Source organism: Tachysurus fulvidraco, chromosome 2 (assembly GCF_022655615.1).
Source record: "Tachysurus fulvidraco isolate hzauxx_2018 chromosome 2, HZAU_PFXX_2.0, whole genome shotgun sequence".
NCBI classification, from domain to species: Eukaryota; Metazoa; Chordata; class Actinopteri; order Siluriformes; family Bagridae; genus Tachysurus; species Tachysurus fulvidraco.
The window spans coordinates 31,758,709-31,780,679 of record NC_062519.1 but is presented as its reverse complement, the minus strand read 5'-3'; the positions used below and the strand labels follow the sequence as shown (position 1 = coordinate 31,780,679).

Sequence of the window (21,971 nt, the reverse complement as noted above, 5' to 3'; positions counted from 1 at the left end):
GTAATTCCGGTGCGTCTCAAAGTCATTGAGAAAACGTTCACATGTGTGAAGTCCGTAAAGCTCCGGGCAAAGTGTAGCAGTAGCTTAATTTATTATACGTTATTTATTAGAACAAAAAATATATTTAAATAACAAACAAAGATGGATAGTTTTGGATCAGATTTTTCCGGATCAGGAACTGGGAAGATGGACACAGGCGCCATTATGGAACAAGTGAAGGTGCAGATAGCGGTGGCTAATGCTCAAGAGCTGCTACAGGTCGGTATACCGCCTATCTTAGCTTAGCTTAGCTTAGCTTAGCTGTGCCTAATATGATAGCCTAACGTCCAATGGGGTAACATTAGCTTAGTTTAGCTTAGCTGTGCCTAATATGATAGCCTAACGTCCAATGGGGTAACATTAGCTTAGCTTAGCTTAGCTGTGCCTAATATGATAGCCTAACGTCCAATGGGGTAACATTAGCTTAGCTTAGCTTAGCTGTGCCTAATATGATAGCCTAACGTCCAATGGGGTAATATTAGCTTAGCTTAGCTTAGCTGTGCTAATAAGCTAGCTAAACGTTCTATGGGGTAATATTTACATAAAGAAAATGTTAATCTTGCTCCAAACGTTTTAGCACATGAGTAATGAATAAACTTATATGTTTAACATCCTGAAATAATTTGTCAGGATCATACCGTTAGTACACAAATTATATCTTAATAAAATCATTTTTATCAGATAATTGAAAGTTCTTTTTAAGTGATTCATCCACATTTTGAAGTGTTATTAATGTGTATTAGGCACGTTTCTTTTAACTACATGTAAAAGAAAAAAGTACTTTATAGAAGCTTGTTATATTTGCTACATAATTACATTTGTAATATTACCCCATAATTCCTTCCAGAAAAAATACTGTGTAATTAATCACTGTGATTGTGTTTGTGTTTTTTAAAATATATTTCAGAGAATGACAGATAAATGCTTTAAGAAGTGCATCGGCAAACCAGGCAACACGCTGGACAATTCAGAACTGGTACAGTTTAGTTTAACTTTACATATGAAGCGTAAAACATCTACATTCCCACTTTTACACATGAATGAATGAATGTGGATACATATGTTTAACAACTTATTACATGGTCCAAAATAATTTGAACATCTTCATCTTGGAACTGGAGCAGACATGCTGATCTTTATTGATGTAACGTGTAAGGTAGAAGTATATGAATAGAAAAGCATAAGATGAATGCAACGGTTAATGTCGCATACATGGGATATACAACCAGATATGAATTATTTATATTCATTTATTGGCCTAAATGTGTTCCATATATGGCATTAAGAAAATAATTGGCCTTGCCACTATTTTTGGAGGGCACTGTACAAACAAACACACATACGTATGTTAGAATGTACACCATACATGGGAGAGAGTAGTGATTTGAGCAGACTTTAACGGGCATGTTGGTGAGGGGAACAGAACAAAGCATGTTTTGCCCAACACATTCATGTGATTCTTCCTTCACACTGTGTGTGTGTGTGTGTGTGTGTGTGTGTGTGTGTGTGTGTGTGTGTGTGTTAGTATGGAATTAAAATAATCCATGGTTGTACCTAGACACAAACTAACACATAAGGTGTACATACTAATCATACTGACTTACATTTGCTAAGACAGACTTGTTTGTATGTAGTGATATTAATTTTAGTCTGTATGTATGCATGCTAATAATGACTTCAATTATTCATTTATTTGTTTATTGCAGAAATGCATTGCCATGTGCATGGACCGGTATATGGATGCCTGGAACACGGTTTCTCGTACCTACAACTCGAGACTTCAGAAGGAAAGAGCGCGAATGTGATGCATGAGTTCCAGCTTGTTCTGCCTAACTGTGACTTGGATCCCTGGATAAAGAGGCTTTGGCCTTAAAACACAATGAGCTAAAAGCCATCTGATGATCCAGGAGGTCAAGTTTTACACTCAGAATAATCTTCAGGACATTTTTCTTCATTCTATCAATGATTGGTGGATATTTTGCTTAATTGTATATCATCACTGTTATAAGCTTCAAACCTTAACATGTTGTAGGTTTAGAAATAGAATGAAATGAGTTTGATCAGTGTTTAAAATCCTGTAGTAAGTGTGCGAGCAAGTTTAGATAACACCAGGTTTTGATCAGTCCTGACTGAGCAGATTGTTAGTCAGATCAAGCTTGTGTGCACAGTGGCGCTTCTTTAGTTGGACTTGTCCTCGTGTGGACGTTGCAACCTCCCGCCGGGATCGCCGAGTCGTCTCGTCTTCCCGTCCTCCGCTCCACAAACCTACTTCCTTTCACCGTGGACAATTCAGGACCGTATCTCTTTTCATAACTGTAGCCTCTTTGCGAGGAAGCACCACGCAGCCCTACTTTCTTACCTGCACTGAAACAAAATGCAATTGTCAGGCAGATTCTGGTTTGTCACACAATCTCCTTACTACAAAAGTGGGTTTGTTTAAACACTGATCACTTCACCATGGATCCTGCAATAAAAGCAGCTTACATTGTGTACAAAGCATGTCAGATTTCTGGGAACAGTTTTGTTTTGCCTCATTTAACCTTTCAAATGACAGACATCCTTTGGTAAATTATTAGTCCTTCAACCTTTCAGTGGTTTATACATGTGATTATTGAAGTCATATTTGTTTAACATTATTAGCCCTTTTGTCTTTCATATGGTTTTCATATGCAACAATTCCTGAATAGCAATTTTTTTATTCATTTTTACAGTAGCAGTTCTGCTGCAAAAGTTACAGCAATTTGTAATAGAAACATTAGAACATAAAATTCCCTGTTCATGACTGATTCCTACAGTACATTTATTTTTAAAGTAGACCAAATTTAGTGGTACAGCTGATCGCAAAATTATTGTTTAAAAAAAAGTAAAACATTTGGAGTTGATGTATACTTTTATTTTTTAGATCACAGGTTTTCAACAGGGATGTCACAAAACTGATTTTGTGTCCTGATTACATTGTATTTTAGGGTCATTGTATAGAAGAAAGTTTTGTCCTGGCAGAGGTAAGCAGGATTTGGGCTGAACAGAATTCCAGTTGTGATCCCATTGATTATTGGTGACGTTAAGATGAGAGCTACAGAAAGCACCAAATTAAAGTACCAAGTTAAAATTCAACTCGCCATATGAGGTCAATTGAAAGTTTTCATTTTGGAATAAGAAATAATAAATACACAAAATAAATATGCAACTTTTCAAGTAAGTATGCACAAATAATAGTTCATATGATGACAAGCATTTTTAAAATGGGAGGTATGTTGATATCCATTCCCTGATGGAAGTGACGCGTGTGTAAACACCGGGGAATCTGTTACGAGCGCAGCCTCGACCCCAACTGGTCACACCGGCTATGAACCACCGGCCCCGGGATTCACGGCATGCTAATGGGCCTCCAGAATCTCCCTGCAGAGAAAAGAGCAGACCTGCAGTCATCCATGTGTTTATAAGTATATAATATGCAATTACATCAAAATCCAAACGTTGAGTCTCATAAGTTGAGAATGAGTCTCACCAGACATGTATCAATGCCACCTTCCATGGATCCAGCACACATCATGTTGGCAGTCAGTTTCCTGCCGTAAGACTGCTGACACTCTGATTGGTCTATTATACCAACCTGAGCTTTCTGTAACTGATTAGTTAGCTTTCCTGTGTAAAAAAAAAGTCACATAATGAAGCAACCAGTAGGTTTGTTGAAGGTGCACCTACATCCAAAACTGATTCTCTTGTATTTGACGTTAAATTGTTGCATTACTGAACAGATGATACCGAACTGGATGTATGTCACAATTAATGATGCATATCACAGAAAGCAAACTGCAAACAACTCTGAATATATCAAAAGACCTTGAACATAAAACTCTGCTAGCAGCAAACACTAGCTCGGCAAGAAAAATGTCTAATAGCGATGCTAGGTGAATAAAAGCTGAAAATTGAAACAGTATATTGTTCTTGACAATCAGTCTCTATCCATAACTGAGAACTAGGGATAACACAATTAAGACAATAAAACATGCTTCACTTACCACTGTACAGAAGCACCTTCCTAAATTAATGAGCTAGCAATTAATATTAAATCAGCTTGATAATATTTTATATATTTTATATAAGACTTGAAAATTCTCTGCAGGTATTTTAGTTAGAAGTCGAATAAACATATAAGGCAAGTAGTTAGAAGAGAAAGAGAGATTCTAGAGTGAGTTAGATGAGGTGATAGAGAGTATTCCCAGATGGGAGAGAGTAGTGATTTGAGCAGACTTTAACGGACATGTTGGTGAGGGGAACAGAAGTGATGAGGAGGTGATGGGCAGGTTTGGTGTTAAGGAAAGGAACCTAGAAGGACAGACGGTGGTGGACTTTGCTAAGCGGATGGAAATGGCTGTAGTTAACGCTTATCTCCAGAAGTGAGAGGAACATAGAGTTACATATAAGAGTGGACGTAGGAGTACGCAGATTCTATGTAGGAAAGGCGATCTGAGAGAGATTAGTGACTACAAAGTGGTGGTAGGAGAGAGTGTAGCCAGGCAGGATGATGATGTGAAAAATGTGGAAGATGACCAGATCAAGTGATCAGAGAGACAGGTAGGAGGGTGCTAGGTGTGTCATCAAAAGAAGATAAGGAAACATGGTGATAAAATGCTATGGGAAAGATTAGTGGAAGCTAGGCTACAAAAGAATATGTGGATATTTGTGAGCAGCAGTATGGCTTCATGCCCAGAAAGAGCACTACTGATGCAATTTTTGGTTTGAGAATGTTAATTGAGAAGTACAGAGATGGTCAGAAGGAGCTACACTGTGTTAGAGAAAAGGTATGACAGGGTGCCGAGAGAGGAGCTATGGTACTGTATGATGATGTCAGGAGTCACAGAGAAGTACGTCAGAGTAGTTCAGGATATGTATAAGAGCAGTGATCTGTAGTGTGAATACAGAGCAGGTGGAGGAACACCTGGAAAGGTGGAGGTCTGCTCTGAAAAGAGGAGGAATGAAAGTCGGTCGTAGTTAGACAGCATACGTGTGTATGAACGAGAGGGAGGGAAGTGGAACAGTGATGTTACAGGGGGCAGAGGTCAAGACGGTACAGGCGGATTGGCCTGGGTGCAGAAAAGTGTCAGGAGTGTTGTGTGACAGAAGAGTGTCAGCCAATATAAAAGGAAAGGTGTACAAGACAGTAGTGAAACCAGCTACGCAGTGAGGAAAAGACATGAGGCAGAGATGGAGCTAGCAGAGATGAGGATGTTGAGGTTAAGGAATGATGAGGATGGACAGGATTAGGAACGAGAACATCAGTGGGTCAGCTCAGGTTGGCTGCTTTGGGCACAAGGTCAGAGAGGCTAGATTGAGATGGTTTGAACATATACAGAGGAGGGAGGTGGTAATATTGGTAGAAGGATGTTGGCCAGGTAAGAGGTCAAGAGGAAGGCCAAAGTGGATATGGATGTGTTAAAAGAGGGCATGAAGTTAATTGGTGTGAGAGTAGAGGATGCAGAAGATTCGCTGTGGTGACCCCTAACGGGAAAAGCCAACAGTAGAAGAAGTTGTTGTGAGTTAAGGTAACTGGATACAGTTACCTCAGTAGAATAGATGAAGAACCTAAGATGAGAGGGGTTAATCTTCCTGATTATAATACAAGTCTACTAAAATGACTTAGATGATATTTTTTGTAAAGTAAAAAGTCTGGTTCTGAGTTACATTTGCTGAATTATGAAGCTGATTGCCCTGTAACAGCAGCACTGGCTTTAGTAAAGTTACAAATCACAGGCTTATATTAAGGTAATCAGTTTAATACATCCTCATTTTTGTGGTAACAGATCATTCACAGGGACTTCTAAGGTGGTCACTGCATATAATCTAAAGCCAATAATAGACAAATTTGAACCTTTAAGAAGACGTTTATTTCTAGAAGGACTCTCAGGTGTTCTAGAAGGACTCTCAGGCACAGATAAGGCATCAGGACTTCGCAGCTTCTGGGTAATATGCATTTTTGACTAAATTTTTTAGTCTTATGAATTAGAACCTGATAACAGGAGCTAACTTGTTATAAACTGTTAAAAGTTTGTCTAATACATTAATTAAAATAATATTTTGATGAGTTGCATGACACGTGTTTTGTTCTAGAAACAAATGATGTATTATCTTAGATTCTTCATCGGTTTTACAAAGTAGTACATTTACATTTACATTTACAGCATTTGGCAGACGCCCTTATCCAGAGCGACGTACATAAGTGCTTAAATCTCTAACATTGAATACATTAATGCTGGTTCACTAGGTTACATACTTAAGATACCATGAGTTTAAAACATTTGTTCAAAGTTACAATGAAAGGGTTTTTTTTGTTTTGTTTTTTTTTTTAAATGCAAAAGATAAGGAAAGAAGTGCTAGTTGAAGTGTTTCCTGAATAAGTAGGTCTTCAACCGCCGCTTGAAAATAGCCAGTGACTCAGCTGTCCGGACCTCTAGGGGAAGTTCATTCCACCACCTTGGTGCAAGAACAGAGAAGAGTCTACCCTGAGAGATGGTGGAAAGAGTCGAGCAGTGCTGGTAGATCGGAGGTTGCGGGGTGCAGTGCGAGGAATAATGAGGGCTTTGAGGTAAGAGGGATCTGGTCCATTCTTGGCTTTGTAGGCCAGCATCAGTGTTTTGAATCAGATGCGTGCAGCTACCGGAAGCCAGTGGAGGGATCGCAGCAACGGGGTGGTATGCGAGAACTTTGGCAGGTTGAAAACAAGCCGGGCAGCTGCATTTTGGATCATTTGCAGAGGACGGATTGCGTTCATAGGTAGACCTGCCAGCAGTGCATTGCAGTAATCCAGTCTAGAAATGACAAGAGACTGAACAATTACCCGAGCAGTCTGTGTGGACAAAAATGGCCGAATTCTTCTAATGTTGTAGAGAAGAAACCGACATGAGCGAGTCACATTAGCAACATGAGAGGAAAAAGACAGTTGATTGTCCATGGTTACCCCTAGGTTGTGAGCTGTGGCTGAAGGGGAGATCAGATCTTTGTGCAAGGATATAGCAAGATCGTGAACTGGGGATGAATCACCTGGGATGAACAGCAGTTCAGTTTTGCTAGGATTAAGCTTTAACTGATGAGCAGTCATCCATGATGAAATTTCTGCCAGACATGCTGAGATCCGGTCAGAAGCTGTGGCATCTTAGGGTGGGAAAGAGAAGATAAGTTGTGTATCATCAGCATAGCAGTGGTAAGAGAACCCATGTGATGAAATAACTTCACCAAGAGAGTGAGTATACAGGGAGAAAAGAAGAGGACCAAGTACTGAGCCCTGTGGGACGCCAGTGGAGAGTCTGCGTGGAGCAGATGTCAGTCCCCTCCATGTTACCTGATATGAGCGTCCTTCCAGGTAGGAAGCAAACCATTCCCAAGCTGATCCGCAAATCCCAAGACTTTTGAGGGTGGATAAGAGAGTCTTGTGGTTGACCATATCAAACGCTGCTGAAAGTCAAGGAGGATAAGGACGGATGACAGTTTGGCTGATCTAGCAGCATGTAGTTTCTCAGAGACATCCAAAAGGGCTGTCTCTGTAGAGTGAGCTGCTTTAAAGCCAGACTGGTTGGGATCTTGGAGGTTGTTCTGTGAGAGATAGACAGACAGTTGTTTATAGACAATGCGTTCAAGAATTTTTGAAAGAAATGAGAGAAGTGATACCGGTCTGTAGTTACTGATGTCTGATGGATCCAGAGCAGGTTTCTTTAGGATGGGAATAACCCTTGCTCTCTTGAAAGTAGTTGGTACCTGACCAGATGCTATGGATCTATTGACGATAGTGGAAATGAAGGGCAAAAGGTCTTGCAAGATGGTCTGGAGCATAGTGGTAGGGAGCGGATCTAATGGGCAGGTGGTAGGATTGCAGGACTGGATGAGTTGTAAAATCTCTTCTGCGGCCACAGTTGAGAAATGTGACAATGAAGGTGTAGGGGAATCCATACTTTGAGAAGTAAGTGCAGTCAGGGCTGAAGTGAAGGTCCGGCAGATTTCCTCAATCTTCTCCTGCTAGAAAGAAGCAAAGTCTTCTGCAGTCAGGGAGGATGAAGGAGGAGGAGCCGGGGGGTTGAGCAGAGAAGAGATGATGTTGTGGAATTTCCGAGGGTCATGTGAGGAAGCTTCAAGCTTTTCCTTGTAGAAGGAAGTCTTGGCAGAAGTCACATCTGAGGAGAACTTGACAAGAAGTGTTCGGTAAAAATCAAGATCTGCATCAAGTTGTGATTTCTTCCACTTTCTCTCTGATGATCTTAGCTCTCTTCGATTGTTGCGCAGCACATCTGAAAGCCAAGGAGCAGAACAAGAAGTTTTCTTGGGTTTAGTGAACATAAGGCAGAGGAAGTCCATAGTTGAGGAAAGAGATGAGAGGAAGGTATCTGTGGCTGAGTCCAAGGGTAGTGAGGAAAAAGATTCAGTATCAGGAAGGGAAGAAAGAGTGCCAGAAGCTACAGATGAAGGGGAGACAGAGTGAAGGTTGCGGCGGGTAAGAGCAAGGGGGTGAGAGGTAGTTCTAGGTAAGATAGGTAGAGTGATGGTGAAGGATACCAGGTGATGATCAGAGACGTGTAGAGGGGTAGCAGTCACGTCTGTAGCTGGAGAAGGACGGGTGAAAACCAGGTCCAGGACATTTCCTCCTTTATGTGGGGATGTAGCTGTTGAGTGTGAGGGTAAATGAGTCAAGAAGAGACAGGAGGGAAGAAGAATGTAGCTTGTCAGAGGGGAGGTTGAAGTCACCAAGCACTGTCAGGGGGAAGTTATCGGAAGGGAAAGCACTAAGCAGTGAGTCCATTTCTTCCAGGAAGTCTCCTAGGGGACCAGGAGGGCGGTAGACAACAATGATAACAAGGTTGATAGGAGAGGTAACTGAAATGGCATGGAATTCAAAAGAAGAGATGGTTAAATGAGAGAAGAGGAGAGGTGTAAAGCACCATTTCTTTGACAACAATAAACCTGTACCACCACCCCTGCCTGTACAGTGTTCATAAATATAAATTCATTAAGCCACTGAGGACACCTGAAAGCCATTTCAATATGGTGCAGAGCTGATGATAACAGTCCAGTCATATTCAGTAAAACTGCAGAAAATACTTTCTCACCATCCTCCCTCATTGAGCCCCACCCAGTGATGTAACACTCAGTGCCCTTGAAGAAGCTGTGTGTCGGAGAGGGCAAACACAGCGTCTGGATGGTGTAGGAGCTCGGGGCAGGAATCGAGAGCTGCACTAGCGCCACATCAAAGTCCATATTGCTGCTGTTGAAGGCAGGATGCTGGATTATCCTCTGCACTGGGATGACCAAAGCTCCTAGTCCAGACCTGAGCACCGAGCCTAAACTCACCGTCCAGCCATGTGGGTTTGATTCCTTTCTGGTAAACAATACAGTGTGTTTAAAAAACAGCAAGAATAATATAGAGAAAACAAAAATCAACCAACAATGTAACCCTGAGAAACACTGAATTAAGCACATGGATCAACTTAAACCCGACAAGCTGTTTTGGTATTTAGACTCCACATGAACCATAATGTATTTTAGTATCTGAAGCATGACTGACAATGGAATGAATGGGAATGAACAATTATGACAATGTATATAAATTTAGAATTTAATAAATTAAAGACAAATCTAAACAAAACAAACTTTGGACTAAGATCTGATTCCTGAAGACACCACAGTTCCTAATTATATATATATAATTATTCTGACCCTGGGATTTCCAACCTGGGTCTAATGAACCTTTTTCTTTCATGGTGGGGTTGGAGATGATCATAAAAATGCAAAATTACAAATGAAATTATATATATTTAAAAAATACAAACAGTAACCTAAGTTGAGGATCAGTCCAGGGACCCTGGAGCTTTCAGTTCTCAAACAAACAAACAAACAAATAAACAACTAAATAAACAAATAGACCTTTGTTCCCTTTCAGGCTTTCTTTATTCTCTAACTCTTAAAATTAATAAGATGAAAAATGTAGCTTCTCGTGTTAAAAAGATTCTGAGAGACTGTTACAAAGTGCTGAAACCAAAGACTCTAGAATCCAAAATTCACCAGCGATGTGGTGTCTTTTAAGCTTATGGTTTCAAAACCCAAGAAATAATTTTTATCTCTGCTGAGCCTATTAATACAAAACACATATATGAGAAATGACAGCTTTTTAATGGAAAAATAAAGCAATTCATTTTCTAAAAAAAAAAAAAATTGACCATCTGTTACAAATATAACCTTAAACTTTAAGCTTTTTTTTGGTATCTATTATATGTAATTCATATGAAATGAGTGTTGTATAAAGTATTTATTTCTTTTTAAAATGCTTGATGCATACCTGCTGAAGCAGTGAGCAGCTGTAATGAGCCATTTACAGTGTATAAGCGTGGCACCACAGCGATGTAAACGCTGGAACTGCAGACTTGCCACCCACGGCCACTCCCCTCGACGAGCGCTCACACCTCCTACAATCCTCTGGTGGCTGAATTCAGGTCGCTGGCCACAGTCTGGAGAGAGGAATCTCTTGGTTATGCATTGTTTATTCTCCAGTTTTGAACAACTGATTTTAATAGGAAAAATACATACAGTTGACTACTTTCTTATATAAATTAAATAAAAAGAAGTGCTTTTCTAATCTATATTCTAAAACTTACCGCAGTTTTTCTCGTCAGCTTCATTAGAGCAGTCAGCAACCCGGTCACACTCAGGGTTTATTTTGCTGATACACACTCCTGCGCCACAGTTAAAGTTTCCGCTACAGTTTACAGCTCCTAAAAATATTTATTTAAATTTACTTATTCACTTTCAGTTTATCTGTTTCAGATAACCATAATTCCATACACACACAAAGGATTAAGGTTATCTAGGTTATCTTAGTCAATACACCAATTGGCATGTTTTTAGTGGTGGAAGGAAAATTGAGAACATTGTCTGCACAGACAGTAACCCAGGATGGAGCCAGTTGTACAACCTCACAACCATCGCCACTGCCACACCAAACTACAGTTACCTCTGAATGTTAAAAAGCGCTGACACTGGAGACTCCTTCAATTCATGTTAACTAATTGTCTTTTCACACTTAAATAAATGTCTCCAAAAGACTTCACTCGATACCAATGATAATACACAAGTCCCTTGATACTATAAGGTGCGACTGTAGAAACTATAGATAATGTTTCATATAACAATGCAAAAAAAAGAATCGACACTTTCTGACCAATCAGAATACAGAATTTAACAGCGCTGTGTTGTGTTGTCAATGCTATATATAGTATAGTATAATGATGTAACTAGTTTAATATCACGTCTAAGAGTATTTGTTTTCCTACCAGTCACCACTGGAGTTGATGTGGCGGCCTTAGCGCGAACGATTACAGTATTTGTTGAGCTGTAATCCGTGGGTGTGTCCTGAGTGCCACTGGGCTCGGCATGGCTCATGATCCAGTTACGGAGCACAGTGACCTGGGAGTACACTCCAGGCTTATTGATTTGTGCACAGCCCATTCCCCAGCTCACTATACCGGCCAGAAAGAAGTGATCAGGGCTGCTTTCACACACCAGAGGACCTCCTGAATCTCCCTATGGGGACAATTTGATGCTGTTTCAAACAAAACAGTGCTAACATGACTTCAGAAGGGCAGAAAACTTGTAGTGTTAAATTGTTAAATTTAGAAAAATGAACAAATAAATTTAAATAGTCAATAGCAGAGGTCATTAACAAGTGGACCAAATCAAGAACTTGCAAAAAAAATTAATAAACAAATAAATAATAATAATGTTCCAAAGTAGCTGCTAAACATAGGGGAGAGATACATACATTTTTACATGAACCAACATAAGTTTTGTAGCACATCCTCTATTAAAACCAATCACATACATTTCTGTTAATTATTTAGCTGAATAGCTGTAAGGTTAGAGATACTGCAGAAAGTGCACAGATTTCACAGACAAAAAAATGATGATACGAGAAAGAGCATCAGGCAGCGGTATGTGTTTATACACCAAACTGACGTGTCTCATCTTTTCAGAGATTATGCCACTATAGTCAAACATGCTAGCCATAACCTGATCACTAATTACAGTCAATGAAGCTGCTTACCTAGACATTTTTAATCCAAAAATATGGAGCTTTACAAATTTTCTATTCCTGACAGAGCTAAATATGGACATTAATGAACAGAAACCTGGCAGGAGTCGACTTTTCCCTGCAGAAAGCCTGCGCACATCATGTTATTGGTGATGGCTCCTTTGTATGCAGTTGAACTGTTACACACTTTCGAATCAATGATCTTCACCGAGGCTTTTTGGAGTGTAGGAGGCGCCTTGCCAGCTCACAAACACACAGAGCCACAATGAAGGTTAAAAATACAGATGACTATGACAGAACTTAAAAACAAATTTCAGTGCAATGTTATCTATTAGCTAACATCAATTTTACATCACAAGTAATATGATTAAAGAGCTACCTAGTTGAGCTGAGAGAAGAGTTTGAGTTATGTTTAAGCTGAGAAGAAATTTTATTCATCACTAGAAATGTCCAAAATGCTGCAGAGTTAAAGTTTACGGATTAGTGCCAGCTAAAGGTGGAGCTTTGGTTAAATTGAATTAGCCAGCAGCTAACCTGAATCTGTGGCTTCACCACAATTGTTTAGGTAACACAAGCTAGCTTGTAAAATTGATGACACAAATGGCATAATTAATGTATTGTTAGTTAAAGATTACAGATCTTTCTAGCAAACTCTGGGCTGTGTATGCTCATAGTTAGCCTAACATTAAATTATTTGCTACTGAACAGCTAACGTGGGTAGGTCTTTACCTAGTTATCTGTAAGGCAAAATTGATGTCAGCTAAACTAATTAGTTTGCTAGCTATATCAGTTATGTTCCTATGCAGTACACTGAATTTAAAGAAAGGCTACATATTGATCATTAAATTTGGCAGAGTATTCTTTCGTTATGTTTGGGGTCTTTAGAAGGAAGCCCACTGTTTGCAGGTTTATACCATAAGATTTATACCAAAAGACAGCCTGTAGAATAATCGGAAATAATAATTAAATTAATTTATATATGATATATATGATACATTTTGCACATGGTTGCATCCAGGATTATATATTACCCCTCAGCTCCACTCACTGCTGTCCTGTTTTGTGGCTCCCCAGCCAGAGATGATGCAGTCTTGTCCAGGACTGAAGATGTGAGATGAAGATGGGATGCAGACTGGCTGGATGTATGGAGTAAAAGTCAGTGGCTTCTCCAGCTCCAGCACAGTCACATCGCTGTCTGAGTTTACAGGGTTATAATATGGAGAGACGATCAGAGACTTGATGTTCACTGTGACTGCTCCTTTCTCTACACCACTCAGTAAACTCGCACCGACCAGCGCTGTCCAGTCCTTTGGGTTTTTACTGCTGCATAGAATAGGAGAGACTCATTTAATATTTCTTTATTAGAATACAAAAAAAAGAAAAAGAAATGTGTAGTGTAGTGGTTAAGAGTTTCAGGTTGATTAACTGGATTATCAAAACATCAAACGCCTACAACAAACCTAGAACAAGTCTATTAGATTTTACTGATTAAATGTGGTTTGTTGTGTTTACATAGTTACAATAAATAATGTATGTATATTCATCTCATTCCAGGCTTTTGTAATTGAGAGGCTCAGTGCTTTAGTGCTTAAGGAGTTAAAGTTTAGTGTCATAGTAGTTAATGTTTCAATAGTTTAACAGTTCACTTGTTGACAGATTTAATTGTTGAGGGAAAAGTGTGGTTTAGTAGTTCGCTGATTTAGGTTGAGGGGTAAGACATTTAATGGCACATTGTCTTAGTGGACAAGTGGTTTAGTGGGTTTATGGTTTATTGGTTGAGGTGGGTTAGTAGTTTGGTGGTTTAATAAGGCTGCATGGTTGAAGGGTTTAGTAGTTGAGTGGTTTATAGTTTAGTTCTTCACTGGTTTAGCCTTTGAGTGTAGGGTATTGTAGAGTAGTTGATATGTTCAGTGTTGTTTGAGTAGTTTAGTGGTTTAGTGTTTCAGTCATTTAGTAGTTTAGTGGTTGAATAGTTAATTGGTTAAGGGTTTAAATGCTTAAGGGTTTCTTTAGTTGATGGAACAAATAATTTACCTGTTAAGAAGTTTAGCTTTTGATAAGTTAAATACTCACCTCTCAAAGCAGTGTGCAGCACTGACAAGCCAGCGGCGGTTGATGATGGAGCCACCGCATGTGTGACGGCTGTAGAGTCTCAGACTCACCTGCCAGGGCAAATCACCAAGATGGGCATTTTCACCCCCAACAATGCGACTGTCCACCACCAACTTCCTGCCACATGCTATTCATAATAGATGACATGGATTTGGAAAAAATAATATTTAGGACTGATTAAATATTTCAGATACAGTCACGAATAAAAACATTTTTCTTTGATAACGTTTTTGAATAACCTGGATTTATTTATATTTGTAAAAATGAAATGTTAGTAAATTCTGCAACAAGATAACACAAAAATCATGCAAAATCTAAATAAATATACAGTAATTTTTGCTATCATCCTCTCTGTCCTTAGACCTACAGTAATTTGTACATTTTACACCTGAGCGGATCGTGAAACCGTTCAGATGATATGAAGGCAAATGATGGGTCTACAATTTATAAGAAATAACTATTATGCTATACAAACTATAACAATACTATGATATTGAGTTCATAACACACAAATCTGAGTTAAACATCAGTAAAACTTAAACGTCTCTGAAATGGGGCATAGTAAAAGTCTGTTGCAATAAATCAAAGCTCCTGACAACCTTCATTCTGTACATTTGGTATGAAGACATTTGTTCACTGTGACAATTGTTGACTGTAAAAATCCTAATTGTTGAATTATAATTAATCTAATAGGATTTTCTGTCACTAACAGAAGCCTTTTTTTATTTTTCTTTGTACTGATGTGGAAATGCACTTCACATGAAGCAGTAATTGATGACCTGACCTAACCTGACCTGATAACGGGATATGTCAGTGTTATATAAGCAGAAAACACTCACAGCAGTATGCCTCATCTGATCCATCAGCACAATCTGACACAGAGTCACACTCAGGATTAGGTTTAGTCACACACTCCCCGCTGGCACAGGTGAACTGTCCATCAGGACATCTACCTAGTATTAAGAAAATAGGCATGCTGTACATATCAGTCTTATAAAACATGGTATAACATTACGACTTTACAGTGACACCTTCGTGATTAACCTTAAAGGAGAAGTTTGCAATTCTTAGCACCCTCTGCTGTATGCGAGATGAATTCCAGTTTAAACACTGACTAGACTTTAAAAACAAGCTCCACCTTCTCTGTTTAAAGTATGAATGATGTAAGATTAGCTTTTAGGGTCGCTCAGTTATAGCTGGGGTGGAGCTAATAAGAAGAAATTATCCAGAGAGCAAATAATTGGTATTAAGGTATGACCTTAAAAATCAAGCAAATAAGAACCATTATTTATTTATTTATTTATTATTATTTTTTTTACGAGTTATTGTATTACAGTTATGAGGTGACAAGACATTAAGGAATGTGAAGGAAGTGGAGCAGCTGATATATGAATACTTTGAGCAGAGTTTAATGTAATGCAAATTAGAAGGAAAGTAATTTGGCTAAAAGGTGTAAGAAAAAGGGAAAGACTTCGATTTGTGTTCCTCATGTGAAACAATATATAAAGTTCCAGATAGTTCTTACATGCAGTTAATGACCCTAAAGTTTAACACATAAAAAATGTACAAACTGCACCTTTAATAGAATGCTGAGGAAGAGTATAATGAAATCCATTCTTACTTGTATTAGAGTTGATTACATGGAATGACTTTTCGCTAGTACCTGAGAATAAAAAACACAATATAATAAAATAAAAGAAATAAAGACCGTATATATGGTCTCATCTTCTGTATGCATACAGTATGAGTCTCCAGTAAAAGAGGTGGCTGAGTCCTTATTTATACCACTGTTCAATTCTCAAATCTGCTAGGAAAATGTTGATTAATTGATTAGATTTTTTGTAATAGCAGTAATAGTAATAGTGTAATAGATTTCACTATGACAAGATTCAGGATAATATTAATGTTCTCATCTTAATGGTTTGTTTGGTGAATGCTCCACATAAAAATCTCCATTCTCTGTGTTTTATAATTGTCAGAAGTTAAGCCGTAACTTAATTTTCTAACCTAGGCGTTTTCTTTTAAAAGAGAATTAAAGAGAGGCTGGTGAGGAAACAGAGCTGTGTATAGCTGCTATAACATAAGTGTAAAAAAGAGCTATCTTGTTTACAAGAAATGTAACTATGAATGCATAAAATGTAGTTTCTTTTTAATAAATAGCCCTAATGGACATTTGCAAATTGTAGTGGTACAGTATGAGAGAACCGAAACACTTCAGAAATAAATGTATAAAATGAATTGCCCCAGATGTTGCTTTTACCCAGAAAGATGATGCTCTGAATTTCCCCAAACTCAGGAATGGTTAGTGGCTTTGGACTGACTAAATCCCTAAAGCCGTACTGAATCTGCTCCTGGAGGAAGCGGTCTGTGTACTTTGTAAATTGTATTTGAAATTTGGTCACTCTGAAGACCAAACGAAGTGTCGCCATCACATTATTACTGATGTTCCTGAAACACACAGCAGCGTGCAGGCTGAAATAAAAGACGCTTTCCATACGTCAGTTATAGTAATTTCAGGATATATTTATGTATCACACTTACCCGTATGCAATAATATGGCATGAGACAAAACGGGGTGCAATTGATGATGCAAGGAAAATATTACGTATCTGTAGGAAAAGGGGTAAAGGATTCAGGTAGAAATTTGAACATGCATATTGAATAATAAAACTAGGTTACGCTTTGAGGTTTCTCAGTATTGTGACAAGCTGCATTTTACATTGTCTCATTACTGTATATTCAACAGAAAGAAAAGAGAGACTGGTTATATTGTGAACTTGTTTGTTTCACTGATGTTCCTCAACATTAAATGCAATATAGATGTAAACAGATAAAAAGTATTATCTTTCAATCTTTAATAAATTAAAAAGTGCTTAGTGTCTGTATTTTGCTGTGGCATAAAATGAATAAAACACTCCCAGAGATTTTGCAGAACAACTTTAAGATTAAGTCAAGATGACCAGACATTCTGCTATAAGCCGTTAAAAATAACAAGATTAAATAAGATCCTTTACATTCTCAGCCTTTGTCCTGCTCCTACCTTTGTTTCCAAAGTGGCTGTCAGGATTAAAAAAAATGCAGAGGTTTTATCCTTGAGGTCAGCTTTGTACTGCAGGCCTCTTAACTCCACAGTGTCCATGAAGTAATGCTCTTCCTGCACTGTATACGCTTAATGGGATAAACAGAAAATGAATCTACATCTACATTACTCATAACTTAAAGGAATAAACCAGCCAAAAATGAAATGTGTTCTCCTTGTTAAAACCAAATATTTTGCATTGGGGCTAAAAGGGTAATAGTGCTAATGATCTAATGATTAATAGAAGATTATAACAATGAATGTAGCACTGTGCACTAACTGTGTGTATAAATCTTCCCACAGTTATGTGAAAAAAAAATGAAGAAAAGGAGGTCAAAGAAATATAAACAATAGCATAAGGCTAATTTACATATTTACTGAATCGTTGTGAGATTTGTGATCAGTCATTGCTTGTAAATGGTTGATGGAAAATCAACTTACACATCTCAGTTGTTCTATCACTGTATATAAAACACATCTGTAATGTGAGATGGAGCACCATGCCATTGTGCATGACAATAGCTAGCATCTGCTCAAAAAAATTGCTGGATTTGTGACTAGGACTTTCTTTATTTTTGAGTCAATAAGGAGGTATAAAAAGTTACCAAATGCAGTGCAATATGTTAGGATAGCTAGACTTAAGGTTGAGCAGTAAATGTAATTTAGATAATGTTGAGGTTCTGATTTCAATATGGAATTTTTCAATATGGAATTTTCATATTTAAGTTAATGTACATTCTGTACATTTCATTGTGAGCTAAACTGTTCATTGGAGATACCTAAAAAAAACAGTGAAATTATTTCCGGATCATCTACCAACTGGTCCATAGTAATCTTTTATGCATGGCATCACTCACCTATCACAATGCCCGCTAAAGCGCAGGTGATGAGGATTGCCAAGATGGTGCAGAGTGTAATGTATCTGCACACAGAGGACGATGGAGCGGGTGGAGGATCAGCCTCAGGCCACTTACTCTGTTGCTGCTTCATTTCTTTTTTACTCTATAGAAATCTCAAGACTGAGACCTGCAACACAAATAAGTTTCAGGGGGCTACAGTTTCATTCTAATCTTTACTCCATTGTTATGCTGCCTGCTCACACACCCTATAAATTACTGACACTCTTTCAGCTCCATTTCTCTGTTCTTTAGTCAGTTAGGGAAGACCTTGCTTAGTAAAGAATGAAACACAACAACAAGGCTTGATGAAGCTGAAATTATTGTTAATTTTTTAGTTATTTAAGAGTGAAACATCTGTCATTCTCTCACCAGCCTCCTTTTTTAATCTCTTATGAAGTTCAGGAGACAAAAATATGTGCAGCTTGCCATATTACAGAGAAACCACAAAGTGTAAACTTCTCTCTGGTGAAAATATCAAGATTCAGCTGGAGATCTGTTCCAAAAATGTTAAACACACATATTTCGCATCACAGAAAACTTCACTATATCAATGTTGAAACAGATTTTTTTTTAGGTTTGTGCTCATTTATGTGGAGCAACTGCTGTACAAGTCCCTGTGAATGAGCTGTTACTGTAGAAACAATAAAGTATTAGGCCTGTTATATATAAAAAATAATAATTAATAATTAATCAGCCTCTTATTTTCCAAAATCTTTTCCATAATTACATAACCCAACATTTTATATAAAAAGTTCTTCAAAATAAAAATATCATGAAATGAAAATTAAAAATAATTATTAGTGATGAACATTTTTGATGTTTCATCTGCATCATTTCTAACTTTAAGCTACAGTTGCACTTTCAGTCTTGTTCAGCTAACACATCTCCTTTCACTAACATTTGATGAAGCAGAGAAACATACAAGTCTGAAGGATCTGGGGGATCATGTCTTACATAATCTAACACAGGACTGTAAATATTTTATTTTAGATTCACATTTTTGGAATAAACTGGAATTTTGGGCAAGTTTTTCTATAAATGCCATATGTATAATGACCTATGAATACATTCATAACTCCCTTTAATGTATTATATATTATTTGATTTCATGATATCATGTTTACATCCAGTAATGCAGAGTAAAGATAAATGCATGACTTATGACTGCACTATAACTTGATATGAATGTGTTTGTTACTCATTATAACTATGAGCTTCACAGTAAGTGTGAAAAAATATTGTGTATTTTTTGTCTTCATTGTTAGATGTTAAAGGTTATCTCACCACACATAATTGAAATGTATTGACTCGAGGCATTAAAAACAGCTTATTAAAAATAGCTTATTATTCAGGTATTCCTCTTAAAGCATACTATTTCTTAACTACAGTGAGACATGAAACAGTGTCCCTTGTCCTAAGGCGATACGAGATATCTGTGTCATCAAATGAGCAGGATAAAGCATTTTGAAGAAATGAGTACACTGTAACAATGCCATCTGAGCAAGTGAAAAGATATTTCTACTTGTCACGTAATGATATTGACTAGACGAATACCAGATAAATGAATTGCATATTCGCTTTAATATTCTACAGTGTGAAAAAAACGATGGCATGAGCAGAGAAATGTTTCGAAAAGATAAACAGCAATAGATTCAATTTCAATAGATTGAACATGACAAAATATGTTTACAAAGGTCTAAAAGGAAACACTTGAAGTTTAGGTTAGGTTTAGGTTAAAGTTACAAGTGAAGATTTGTAAATACTTCAAATAGACTCATGAAGGTGAAATTTGTTTTTCTTTCTTTTTTTTTTAATTTGAGAGCTTTGAGAGAAATTTGGGAGAAATTGTCACTACTCACCATTGGTTCCTGCTCGACAGTGAAGTCGACACCTCTTGTTAACGAAGTGGTGAAACTCTAAAACCACTTCTTTAAGTTCAGTCCCTCTTTTGGGTGTGTAACTGAGTGGGACAATCAAAACTATCAGATATCTGGCATCCTCCTCCCTACAGCCCAAGCTTTTACAGCCACCTGTTCAGCTCAGCCAAAGCTCAACTAAACCACTAAACTAGACACACCCAGTATCTTTGTGAGGACCTTCTATTAACATCATGATAGCTGCAGCTCAATAATGCTTCCCCTGACCCTTAATTACTGTCACCAAAAGAATTATTTCAGCTTGTTTTCTTTTTCAAATAACTATTTCCATTCATTTTGTGGGGCCAAGAGAGAGTTTTTGGGAGGTGAGTGGAAACTCAACGAAAACTGACAAATCCTATACAGTCTCAGGCAAAAACTGTTAAACTCTACACTGTAAAACAGGACATTGATGTGAACTTGTTTCTTCTCTTTAACTCCTTTTCTAACGACAAAAATGAAACTTAAGCTAATCCATTGTATTAATCACTTGGGAAATGAGACAAAGGTTATCTTCAAGTTGAGGTAATCGTTTTTGTTTTCATTTTTAACCGTTTTGAGTAAGCTGAGCTCAAGTCCAGCTAAACTATCTATCAGCATCTAATTATTGCTTCACAAATCTATACTCAGATTTACACTGTATATCATTGTCCTCAGAAGTTGGAAAATCCACATGGAAGAAAAAGCAGAACAATCTGTTCAGCTTGGAATTACAAGTCAGGAGCTTTTGTAACTGCCAGTGTGTGGGGATTTTCTGGCAAAAACACCTCGTGTTACAGCAAGATGGCAGTTCACATTTTACAGCAAAGAGAATTCCCTTTTTGACTTCCTGACTTTTCATATTCAGTGTTTGGGTTTTAAAAAACAAGTTTTGAAAACTTTTCTAAATTCAGATTTGTAATGTAATTCCACTGATTTCAGTGGTATGTAATAAATCCAAAGATGAACAAAATTCCTTAAACTGTCTTTAAATGTTTTTTTTTCTGATCACCAGCAATGCAGAAACAAATCATGTAAATCTTGTAAATAAATTTAAAATATGTGGTGATGGAATGCACTTAGATCAGAACCAGGAAAAATAGACTTGAAACATTGAGTAAAATAAGTCTCAGTATTAATCCCATTAAAATGGGCATGGTTTACAACTTGCTGTTTTTTTACAACTGTTTTTTTCATTTACATGATTGACTATCCAGTGTCATCTAAATGAGGATGAGCTTTCTTCCGAGTCTGGTTTCTCTCAAGGTTTCTTCCTCATACCATCTCAGGAGGTTCTACCCTTGTCACCATCGCCTCAGGCTGATCGTTAGGGATAGATGTTATGAGCAAATATTAATTTAATTTTAAACTTTATCATTTCTGTTTCTATATTTGTATAAAGCTATTTTAAGACAATTTCCATTGTTAAAAGTGCTATACAAATACATTGACTGAATTGAAAGAAAGAGTCCATTAAACAAACAGACTTATTTTAACATTATTCCAATATAATATACTGACATTCTGTTACATCCGTAATGAGGACCAAGTGATTGTGAGGACATTTATAAGGAATTTTATGAAACGATAAATAAGCACATAAACACACAAAGGTGGAGTGGATTTAAACACATGATTAAAAAGCTTACTTTATTAATACCTCAGTTCTTTTAATGCCTCTATTTGTTTTAAAGCTTTTAAGAGCTTAACACTGTCTTAACGCATCTAATTATCAGGCTGCATCCACATTACTTATCCACTCAAGTGCTGCCATCCTGACCATCATAAAAGCAGTAGGATTTTATTCTCCAAATATCTGCCACACATTTCCTCTTTATTCGTCACATCCTGTCTACCCCTTATGGAAAATCACACAT

General features: G+C 37.6%; 2 protein-coding genes across 3 annotated transcripts in view; one reads left to right on the top strand and one right to left on the bottom strand.

Moving 5' to 3' along the window:
* Positions 1-2,538, top strand: part of timm13 (translocase of inner mitochondrial membrane 13 homolog (yeast)) — a 2,541-nt gene extending 3 nt beyond the window's left edge. The window contains exons 1-3 of the mRNA XM_027158830.2: positions 1-258; positions 947-1,015; positions 1,746-2,538. The exon at positions 1-258 is cut by the window's left edge and continues 3 nt beyond it. Of these exons, the coding sequence (XP_027014631.2) occupies positions 142-258; positions 947-1,015; positions 1,746-1,844 (285 nt within the window). The 5' untranslated portion in view covers positions 1-141 and the 3' untranslated portion in view covers positions 1,845-2,538. The remainder of the gene's footprint in view (positions 259-946; positions 1,016-1,745) is intronic.
* A 624-nt stretch (positions 2,539-3,162) lies between these two features.
* tmprss9 (transmembrane serine protease 9) lies at positions 3,163-21,956 on the bottom strand. Of its 2 annotated transcripts, none has more exons than XM_027158506.2 (16): positions 20,059-21,956; positions 18,158-18,326; positions 17,262-17,389; positions 16,763-16,830; positions 16,482-16,669; positions 15,843-15,884; positions 15,061-15,174; positions 14,183-14,348; positions 13,158-13,432; positions 12,207-12,352; positions 11,352-11,601; positions 10,677-10,793; positions 10,361-10,529; positions 9,135-9,403; positions 3,548-3,684; positions 3,163-3,438 (listed from the first exon to the last, which is right to left on the bottom strand). In XM_027158506.2, the coding sequence occupies exons 2-16, from the start codon at positions 18,288-18,290 to the stop codon at positions 3,277-3,279; spliced, it is 2,364 nt and encodes a 787-aa protein (XP_027014307.1). In that variant the 5' UTR covers positions 18,291-18,326; positions 20,059-21,956; the 3' UTR covers positions 3,163-3,276. The 2 variants fall into 2 exon arrangements, with proteins under 2 accessions (XP_027014307.1, XP_027014325.1); XM_027158524.2 differs by having other exon boundaries at positions 10,677-10,754.
* Between the last annotated feature and the right edge of the window lie 15 nt (positions 21,957-21,971).

Excerpts from the sequence above, each read along its gene's own strand:
- tmprss9 (XM_027158506.2), bottom strand. The coding sequence starts at position 18,290 with ATGAAGCAGCAACAGAGTAAGTGGCCTGAGGCTGATCCTCCACCCGCT. Across the intron at positions 16,831-17,261 it reads CAGCCACTTTGGAAACAAAG|ATACGTAATATTTTCCTTGC; the intron begins GTAGGAGCAGGA and ends CTTTTCCTACAG. Across the intron at positions 3,439-3,547 it reads GTGGCATTGATACATGTCTG|GGAGATTCTGGAGGCCCATT; the intron begins GTGAGACTCATT and ends TTTTCTCTGCAG.